The 10,731-nt window shown below is 44.9% G+C and overlaps 1 protein-coding gene across 1 annotated transcript; it reads right to left on the bottom strand.

Annotated features, from left to right (window-relative positions):
- Nucleotides 1-3,125: 3,125 nt before the first annotated feature.
- Nucleotides 3,126-7,512, bottom strand: NFKBIA (NFKB inhibitor alpha). The gene is made up of 6 exons (XM_056850929.1): nt 7,241-7,512; nt 5,845-5,953; nt 4,834-5,044; nt 4,516-4,604; nt 4,131-4,391; nt 3,126-3,378 (listed from the first exon to the last, which is right to left on the bottom strand). The coding sequence occupies exons 1-6, from the start codon at nt 7,510-7,512 to the stop codon at nt 3,331-3,333; spliced, it is 990 nt and encodes a 329-aa protein (XP_056706907.1). The 3' UTR covers nt 3,126-3,330.
- Nucleotides 7,513-10,731: the final 3,219 nt, after the last annotated feature.

Raw genomic sequence — 10,731 nt, 5'->3', positions numbered from 1 at the left:
ATTTATTTGTCTTTTTGGTTTATATTTTTATAAGAATATAGTTTATATTTTTGTTTCCTCTTGCTGCACTGTTTTGTGCAATGAATTCTCAGTTTTCCAAAATCTGAAATACAAGGTCCAAAATAAAGTACTTTGCTTCAGCAAGTTTAGGCCAAGTGAGTTTATTTGCTGAGTGCTGCAATATTGTCTATTTTTTGAATCTGCAGAATTGGGTGGTTAATATGCTGGATTAGGATCTGGGAAACCCAGCTTCAGATCCCCACTTGGCCACGAAGCCTGCTGGGTGACTTGTCTCTCAGTCTTACCTACCTCACAAAGTTGTTGTAGGGATAAAATAGAGAGTGATGCACACCACCCTGAACTCCTTGATGGAAGCGGGGGGGGGGGGAATATAAAAGCATAATGAATAAATAATTTTTAGCCACAGACTCGAGTCTTTAAATTTAGCAAACTAACATCCATGCCTGCTATCAGGAAGTGTTGAGGCATGACCTCTGATCATACTGGGAAACAAGAAAGGGAGGACAAGGAATAATCCTGACTCAGAATGACGATGTCTGTGATAATTTCCATAAAGTCAAGATCCAGTGCAAAGCAACACGGACATAAACCTTCTGATTAAACATTCTGCATACAAAGCAATTGTGGCTGAGGTCCAAGGGCATTTATCAAAAGGCTGACATTTACAAGTCCATCAAAAGGCTAACATTTACAAACCTCTGATTCAATCATTTTGCCCCTTTTAGGATTTGGATCTGACTAGCACCCCTCCCTTACTAACTGTATTGACACTGAGCGTCTTTGCGAGAGGAAGAGGCCAAATAGGTTAGCTTCCATCCTGTGAGTTGTTAATGTGGTTCTGTTACTTCAAACCTCACTGTAGTCAACAGGGAAATTCCACTGTGCACTTTCACATATGCTGACTAATGCACTTTTAATCCACTTTCAAAGTACTTTAGCAATCGTTTGGAGGTGGATTTTGCCATTTTACACAGTAAAATCCCATTGCGAAGTACATTGAAAATGTGTGAAAGAGTGAAGACTAAATATTTTGTCAGCTTGTCCTTGATTCATTGGGCAGTTTGCAATGGAGGTCAGTTTAAGGAAGTCTGGGCACCAGCATCTGTAAGCCAAACAAAGCCAAACATATGATGGATTACTAAAGCTGCGTCAGATAAGAAGTAAAACCAATGGTATAGTGTGCCACAAATGGTCCAAGGCCATGGGAATTTTTGTCCCATTGAAATAGGAAGCAGCAAAGCCCATATAATTAAACTCTGGAATTCACTGCCAGTGGGTGTAGTGATGGCCATAAGCATAGATGGCTTTAAAAGGGGGTTAGAAAATGTCATGGAGCATAAACACTGATGAATAAAGGGAACCTCAACAGTCAAGAGTAAGGCCTTCGCCTCTACATCCTGTTTGTTGGCCCTCAAGGGTAACTGGTTGACCACTGTGTGAAACAGTATGCTGAACTAGATAAGACATCTGGTCTGATCCAGCTGGCCTTTTCTTATGTCCTTATGTTCATGGCAGTCAGGTCTATGCTCCTGGCAATGTTCCTAACTAAATTATCTGCTGCACATATGAGTTTGGATTTGATTTGCAACATTTTCGCCAAAAGGTCCACTGAAGCTCTCGCTGCTGCACATAAGGTATGGACCTGAACAGCAACTTTGATGGGAGACAATTCAAGTGAAGGGTAGTTATCCCCTCTTCCAGGTGTCATGGTTTCAGGATGGTGTTTGCCGTTGCATATCCTGTATCGAGGCGCTGAGCTGGATTCGAAGAATGAACTCTGTTTGCGTAGCAAATCCTTCCCCTTCCCCTCTGGCTGCCTGTGCCACCTGAAAAGGTAGTTCTGAGGAGCAGGGGTCCCCCAGAAACAGTGTGGGGCAGGCTGCAGCATAAATAGGAAAGCTTGAAAAAATAGGCTCCTTGCAGAAGGGGGAAGTGCTGTTTACATAAGGACACTTTGGGATCCAATCCAGTGTAATGTATTTTCAAATACAGCTCCCAACCAGTGGCTCAGAAGTCTAGGCTGACAGTAACCCGTGTAGGAAGATTTGTTCATACTGCAACAATCACAGAAGACCTAATGATAATTAGGCCCGCTTTCCTACAGAGAATACACATCTTAAGTTTGTATTTCATTATTAAGCCTCCATATGGGATTTTTATGAATATGTTCAAACAGAAACTACACCCCATTTTATGTAAGTGTATAGCTCATGATGGATACTTGAAAGAAGCCCTAGTTTTAAGCTGATGACACCAATGGCTCCCTGATCACTACAATTATGGGAAAGACCTCATGTGATAGGTTTTGCTAGCCTAGAAAAAAAGTCATGTGTGCCAGTTCAAGTCACTCAGCCAAACTTCACATCCAATAATTAGATCCACCACCACCCCAATTTTGTATCATGTACAAGTGATCATAGATTACTATTGCCATTTGAGAACAAAGCAAATTTAAGCTCTCCAGAGACCCCCACCCCCCGGTTTTAACAGCATATGTCTTAGTCTTTCCCACTGACATCAGTGAAGTTTTAATGCTTTACTTGGTTGGCTGATACTCCCTAAAATATTGCATGTGTGGTTTTCAAACTAGTGTAGGTTTTTTTTAAAAAAAGATTCTTATACACAATTATATTTGGCTATCCAAATCTCTGACCCCTTCCCTGGACAATTAATGTGGGAGATTTCCTGAAAATACGAGCAAGAAAGTTGTTGTGTTTGCCTAACTGGACACCCAAGAGGAAAAAGTGAACAGATAATACAAATGAAACAAGATTCACCAATCCAGTGCATTTTTCATTTGTTAGAAATAAATATACATATTGCAAGTACCAAAAATTATTCACAAGATTTACAACATATACATAATATACATATTGGAAGGCACAGAGTTTTACAATGCACAGTCTGGATGCTATCGTTCACTTTCCTGTGCGTGGACAACAGGCTATTCTTTGGGCTGCAATATGCCTTTGCCTGCTGTGTGGTACAAAGCACACCTGAGCTCAGTCTCTTGGATGCCTCTCATCAGCCTGGCAGACGCATACGGAATGTCTTCCCAAAGGACGGTGAGAATGTGGCCGGCCCTTCTGCCGAGCACTGAGTGATTATGTAGCTGGACCCTCTAGTTCTCATTCTGCTCGTTTATTTGGACAATCAACTCTTTGGTGCAAACGAGCCCCGATTTCTCCAGGTGTCTGACAACCACAATTCATGCTTGGACTGCGATACCTGTTGTTACAACAACACGCTCTGCGCTGTGCAGTGTGAGAGTTCAGTAATTGTTCACATTTCGTTTGCAACCCTCTCGCTTTAACAAGGCACAAATCGTCCTCCAATAACGCAGTCGTCATACAAAAGCTAGATAAGAAAAGGGGGGGAAACGAGTTAGCAAATGATTTTGGAAAAAACACACAAAATAGCATCTCATGCAACACTGATCACCTCAATAACTTCAGCCATATTCAGATTACATTTTGGGAATTAGCATATTCACTAATTAGATTAGGACATCCACTTTTAACACCAGCACTTAAATTTTAAATTGAGAATCAGAGTCCCTCATTCATTTCAGGGCTTAGTCAGTGATTAGGGAAAGACCCCCTATCCCTACTTTTTAGACTTAGGTCCTATTTAATATATTACCAAATAGAAACTAATAAATGAGGAAACAGAAGACAGCACACCTTGCTGAAATCTTAAGTAAAAAATAACAGCAGAAAAGTATGTAGCAAATCTGCTTCTTTTGAAATCTTTTCATTCACATTTTTTATTTGCACATATTTTTAAATGGTGAGAAGATGTACTAATCAGAGTGCCAACTGTTCAGGCAAGCCAATCATTCTTTGAAGGCAATGCAGTGTTTTGCTTCATTAAAATGGACTGATTCAGCAAATTCTCCATGATGTTTGCTGTTCTTAGGTCTGTGAATGACATGCTTTAATCCAATTAACTGATGTGCCTTCAAAGAATAAATAGGCATCCTCCTACACATACACCTAAGGACCTTACATCTTCCACTTTTTTCCTAACAGCCCAGTGGTTTATGCAGGTCTGTAAATGAAATTAGAAGTCAGCCTCTCATCACTCAGAAAGAAGAACCAATTACTTACTTCATCCTCTGTGAACTCCGCTTCTGATTCACAGCTATCTTCATCTTCACTTTCGGGCAGCATTTGTAGGTCCAATGTGGTAAATGGTCTCAGCTGTTCCTGTATGACAGAGTTGTTTCTCCCCCAAGTGAGCTGGTATGGAGAATAGCCTTGATAGGTGACTTTGTTTGCATCTGCGCCATGTTTCAGCAGGAGTGACACCAGTTCTTCATTCTGCAGATCTACAGCCAAATGCAAGGCAGTTCTACCATTGCACGGTTCCTGTTTATTGGGAAGAGGGGGGGTGCAAAAAGGCCATTGGGTTAGTAATAGCAAATGATAAACTGGTTCCTTTTCATATCATGTACGTAATTAAGTTTGCTTATTTACAACTACTGATCCCTACCTTAGCATTGACATCCACTCCGAAGGACAGGAGACATTCAACGATGGCCAGATACCCTTGAACAGATGCCAAATGGAGACATGTGTGGCCTGTAAAACACAAAACCGAGAAAATTAAATACTGTGGCAGCAACACATTATCATTCTATGCAAAGGAAAACTGCTACTGGCTGATCATCTTTCCACACAAGCAAGCAGCCAACCAGCTCACTGAAAAACAAGGCAACAGGGCAAAGCCTCTGGCTGGAGAGCTCAATAAACTGGCCAAATCCTGTACTAACTTCAGCAGGCTATTTATCACGCCAGAGCCCACACTTACCATTGTAGTTGCGCAAGTGGAGGAGGGAGCTGAGGTGGTGCTGAGAAGAATATTGTGTGAGAACACCGACACCCCTCAGAGATCCCTGTTCACATGTGATATGCAGAGGTGTGTTTCCTCGGAAGTCTCTGATCTCTGGGTTACATCCGGCTTTCAGGAGGGTTTCTGCGATTTCTGGCTGATCTGTGATCATGGCCAAGTGAAGCGGCGTCTACAAATTGAAAGCGAGAAAGAATTGTCGGTTTGTGAGGCAAGCAAGGAAATCCCCTTTAGACATTCATCCGAGCCAACAGCTCTCTTTCAGTCCCTTTAGATGTCCTGAATGCACTTCCTTCCTCCTTGCTCCTTCTGCAGGTGTTCACGTGTGAGCATGCTCAGAACTAGCTGCTTTAATGTAAACCTTAAACGTTCATAACTTTCCCTAACCTTTAGGACTTGTCAAGCCCACAATGCTGGCTCCAATTTATTAAGATGGTGTGCTTGCACAATTGAGAATTTTCACACACCACCTCCAAGCTTCTCAGGAGTCCTCTGCCAAGGGAGAATAGCATCCACACTGCAAGATGGGACCTTTGTCAGTGTTGGGGGCTGCTAGCAAATACCCAAACTTGGCCAGCTATGAGGAATCTCACTTTTGAATATTACAGCGCCTGATTTCAGGCTACTGAAGGCCAAGAGGCAGACCCTGAACTGATTCTGTTAAAAATCCAGAACTATTAGTTCCAACCACCCATGGGTGGTTTGCCCCACAAATGGGGCAAAACTGTAATAGCAGGCAATCTGCTAGTGGAGCAAAAACGGGCTAATGCCCAGAAACAATGCCCTGTACTGTCTGCGGCTGTTGCATTGAATGTATCCTGTATTTATTATCTAGCTTTAAACATTTCTTTTAGGAAGTTCTCAAGTCTGCCTTTGACACCTTGTCTGACATTCAGTACGTGCCTGAGGGAAACTCAGGTGAGCAAATAATTGTTGCGGGAATAACAATTAAAAAAAATCTAACTCAAGTACCTGGCCCAGCTTATTCTGGAAATTCAGGAAGACTTTGTCACATCCTGTCTGGCGAACGATTTCCAAACTCAAAGCCTTTTCTTCATGAATAATAGCCAGATGGAGAAATCTGCAGAAGAAAAGAGATGGGAAAACCCAAGGATGATTATGATGATCAGCAAAAAAAACAAAAAAACAAAAAAAAAGAGGCACTTGTTCCTTGGAGGAGGAACTTGTGTATCAGCTAGAAACGATTTCGAAAGCCTGGGGTTTTCAGGGCCGCGTGCTGCTGCCGCCTGGTATTTTCCGCGGTGTTGTTCAGAGCGGAGTGTTCCGGGCACCGCGCCAGGGACTTTCCAGCGCGCGCCCCCCCCCCGCCCTGCTCGGCGCCGCACACTCGAAGGCCCCGCCCCCCGCCGCCAGAACACCCGGCCGCGCGCCTCCCCCCCTTCCCCCCCCGCTGGCAAAGAGGGAGGAGGGAAAAACCCAGCGTTGCAAAAATCCCCGTGCTTTATGTAACGTGCGGTCAAAGTACTTGCGCCCTCCCAGTGGTTGCCCCCCCCGTCAGCTCCCCGCAAATCTAGAGGTCCTACGCTATATATATATATATATATATATATATATATATACACATACACACACACACACACACACATATTTATATATATAAAAATAATTTCCTTTAAGTACGTACACCCCGCATTGTCAATACGGTGGACGACGTTAACTAATTAATTTAACATCGCAATCCTATGCAGAGTTCCTTCCGTGTAAACCCATTTAAATCAATGTTTCGGAGGACATTAATGCACAGGGTCGCCATAATTCGGAAGCGACGTGACGGCACTTAACTCTCTCTCTCACACACACACAGGATAGTACCGAAAAGCAACTAAAGCTCAAGCTAGGCTTCCGGCAACGTGTGTCTGATGAAGCTCCGACTTAGGATCCTGCCACATTTTAAACACCAATAACGATTTTAAAATCGAGTTTGGCTGCCTAATAGCTGCTCGGGGACTGCGACGGGGCAAGACCCGAGGCCAGATCACTATTCCTCCATTGCTTATAAAGATTCCAATGACATTTATTTGCACTTTCCCCCCCACCCCCCTTGCACACGACCTCGGTAATACTAGCTTTTCAACAACAACAACAAAATCCCTTTTAAGAACGAAAATGACCGCCCGCGTTTCAAAACCAGATCGCGCCTTCTGAAAACGCCAGCGATCGCCTTCTTCCTTCCAGCTCATTTCCAAAAAGAAGTGAGAAGAGGCCAGCCTCGAAGGGTTTGCCTTCCCAAGTGAAAGCGGCCAGCTCTCGACGCTTCGGGGGATCGAAAGGAAAGGTCCCGATCCGACCCTCTCCTACATTTCCAAACTCCCCCCCCCCCCCCATCGCCCCGGTCCTGGCGACTTACGTGTCTCCGTCTTCGGTCACCTGCTGCTTCCAAGCGGGCGCTGGCTGGCAGGGCGCGCTCTGCAGGGCCGTGCAGGTCTCCTTGGGCTGCAGGCGGATGTCTCTCAGCTCCTGGACGAACTGGTCGTACTCCTCCTCCTTCATGGAGTCCAGGCCGCTGTCGTGGCGATCGTCCTGGGCCAGGCTGAGCTGCCGGTCCTTCTTCAGCATCTCCCGGGGGTGGCCGTCCGCCGTATAATCCATTGGATAATCCAGGGCGCTGGGGTTCAGCATGGCACCGTCGGTTTGCGCTGGAGGGAGCGAACGAGCGACTCGATGCTGGGCGCTCTGCGGCTGCTGCGGGCCAAGGGCGGTGTGCGGCGCTGGCGAGCGGCCCTGCCCTATACAGCCTCGGCCGGGGGGATTTCTGCGCGGGGCGGGGCTCGGGGCGGCTGGGAATTTCCCAGCCAAGTCAAACAAAGAGGGCGCGAACGAGTCTGGTCCTGTCCCCGAGGAAGCCGGGCTGGGCGCGGAGGAATTCCCTGCCTCAGTCACCCTCTGGAAACTTTTGGCTTTTTCCACAGGCGGGAAAGTACTTTTGACGGGCCGCGCTCGGTGACTGGCCCCTCTCTGGGGCGGCCGGCTCGCGCACGGCCAAACCCTCACAAGCCCATCGCCGCCCCTTTGGGGAATTCCCTTCCCTTCCCTGCCTGGTGGTTCTTTCTGTACTCGAAATGCCCTGGAAGATGGGGAGTGAGAAGACTCTGAGCGCTCTCAGAGGAGGTCGGGCTGCACATTCAATTCGGCTTGCTTTTTTGGGGGGGGGGCTTGCTTATCATGCGAGAGGGGGACACCCCCCCCATGCACAGCAGTTGAGGCCTGGCCTTCACATAGGGGTGCAATAAGGACCTTATTTTTCTCCTCAGCACTCTCCCACCCCCTTCTGTTGCATTTGTGGACCATTTCTGGGGTAGTAGAATGCTTAAGATGTTTATCCGCAGGTGGGAAGTTTACCTTTCTGTACCTATAAGAGTGGCTGCCACTAGCACAGCCTTATGACCCTTTTACTTTGTCAGGCTGCCTTCGTTTACTTTAGAGCAGTGGTTCCCAACCTTTTTTTGACCAGGGACCACTAGGACTTTTTTGTTCGGTGCAGGGCCCCCAAGGTTCAAAATAAAAATTCCGAGAATTTGAAAATAAACTTTAATCATAACTGTTAGTTAAACATTAAGCTTAGAATAATATCTGAATATATATTTTTATAATAGAGAACTTTTAACTGAAAATATTAATTTATTATGGGTTTATAACTTTGTTTCGCGGACCTTAATTTAGTTCTCGCGGACCCCTGGGGGTCCACGGACCCCTGGTTGGGAACCAGTGCTTTAGAGGGACCGTTTTTTTACATGGGAGTGTTAAAAAATAATCCCCACCCCTACCTCCAGCCCCATGCTGCAGTTCATGCTGCCGCCTCAGGATTCGGCCCTCTTATTTAGCCCCAATGGCCAAACAAAGCATACTGGAATGGAACTATGACTGCACTCAGCAAGTAGTCTTTATAGGAAATCCTGAATGAAATGTATAATCCTGTCATGACCCTGGTCCACAAATGCAACAGAAGGAGGTGGGAGAGTGCTGAGGAGAAAAATAAGGTCCTTATTGCAGGTGAAAGCTAATGGCGTCAGCGTTTCCCTGTATGAAGGAAAAAAAAAACACCTTTCCTCCCTGGAAGTAGAAAACTGGCATAGCAAGCTGGAGTCTTTCTTTCTGTTCTGCTAATGTTTTACTTGCCCTGAGCTGGATAACCCAGGCTAGCCTGATCTCAGAAGCTAAGCAGGGTCAACCCTGGCTAGTTTTTGGATCCTCCAAGGAATACCAGGGTCCTGACGCAGAGGCAGGCAATTGCACGCTACCTCTGAACATCTCCTGCCTTGGAAACCGTATGGGGTCACCATAAGTCATTTGTGACTTGACAGCAAAAAATAAAAAAATAAAAAATAAAAACCCACAAAAGTTTTACGCACTGGGAGATTTTTTGTTTACATGGAGGAGCATTAAAAATGGTACCTCACTAAAAATCTGAAGTGGTTTACTGTTCACTGTACCACCTCAGGAATCTACCATGTGCTTTGCTGGATGTATAAACTAGGCATTATGAATACCTACTTAGGAGGACAGAACAAATATGTTATATTTCTCTCTCTCTCTCTCAAATGGTACAGCTCGTAGCCAGTAGGCTGTGTGTTAACCACACTGAACTGCTAAGCAGAAGTTTTTCCCCTTTAGTTATTTTATTTTATATAATTTATTTGATCGTATATGTGCTCTTCAGATTCTCCTAATGTACATTTCTATATTGAGATCAGTAGAAGGGTGTAGCTATACTTAGGATTTCTTTTTTACAGCATGGCAGCAACGGGGCTTCCATATGGAAGATTTCCATACATTTTCCCTGCCCCAGTCCCCTGGCAGCATCCAAAAAAGCCATCAGGCTTTTAAAAGTTTTTTTCCAACTGGCAAAAAAGTTTTTTTTAAAGCTTTAAAGCTGCAAGACTCCCTGAGATGTAGGCCTTATGCCAGGGATGGAAGTAAATGCAGCTTTCTTGGTTGAAGGAACTTGCAAATGTGGTTCTCTGTGAACTGCAAAGTGAGTCTCACTGCATTATATCATTATAACATTCTATTGTGTGTGCGCAAAGTGCCTTCAAGTCGCAGCCGACTTATGGCGACCCCTTATGGGGTTTTCATGGCAAGAGACTAACAGAGGTGGTTTGCCAGTGCCTTCCTCTGCACAGCAACCCTGGTATTCCTTGGCAGTCTCCCATCCAAATACTAACCAGGGCTGACCTTGCTTAGCTTCTGAGATCTGACGAGATAAGGCTAGCCTGGGCCATCCAGGTCAGGGCAACATTCTATTAGATTATCTGAATTCCCAGTTTTCATTTTTAAACAAATAATTAGTCTCATTTCATTGCAGTGATATAAGGGGAAATGCATATATCTCTAATGATAGAAGCTAGAGATTTTTTTAAAAATGATTGTTATAATGGTATAGTATTACCCAATTTCAGATTTTTTTTTGATAAAATAGCACTCTAGTGCCTGGGAGGAAATGGCTGATGTAGGGGACTGGAGCAAGGAAAATGGCACTGATGTGGGTGAACTGGGAAGATCCAGATTTTCTCTTCCACAAGGGTCTCTGATTTTGCTGTAATGCAACAAAGAAAGTTTGGGAAAGAAGGGAACACCGAGGGAGGTGCATGGAAGTACCATAGTGCTGTGGGGAAATGGGGACCCCCCTCTGCTTCCCTATAGCATCCAGACCAGATCACCCCCCACACAAGTGACCCTGATTGCCCAAAGCTTTCAGAAAAGTCTAAAAACAAAACAAAACAGGGCAACATAGCTGTTGGAAGGCCTTCCTCAAAGATATAGCTTACTTGCTAAACGTCTGTAGTGACACCTAGTGGGCTTTTGTAGAATATAGTTTAATAAATCGTGGGGCATTTTTCA

Source organism: Euleptes europaea, chromosome 6 (genome assembly GCF_029931775.1).
Source record: "Euleptes europaea isolate rEulEur1 chromosome 6, rEulEur1.hap1, whole genome shotgun sequence".
Classification (NCBI taxonomy): Eukaryota; Metazoa; Chordata; class Lepidosauria; order Squamata; family Sphaerodactylidae; genus Euleptes; species Euleptes europaea.
The sequence above is the reverse complement of the archived record's forward strand: the minus strand, read 5'-3'. Positions and strand labels throughout refer to the sequence as shown.

Excerpts from the sequence above, each read along its gene's own strand:
- NFKBIA (XM_056850929.1), bottom strand. The coding sequence starts at position 7,512 with ATGCTGAACCCCAGCGCCCTGGATTATCCAATGGATTATACGGCGGAC. Across the intron at positions 4,605-4,833 it reads CCACTTGCGCAACTACAATG|GCCACACATGTCTCCATTTG; the intron begins GTAAGTGTGGGC and ends TGTGTTTTACAG. Across the intron at positions 4,392-4,515 it reads GAGTGGATGTCAATGCTAAG|GAACCGTGCAATGGTAGAAC; the intron begins GTAGGGATCAGT and ends CCCAATAAACAG.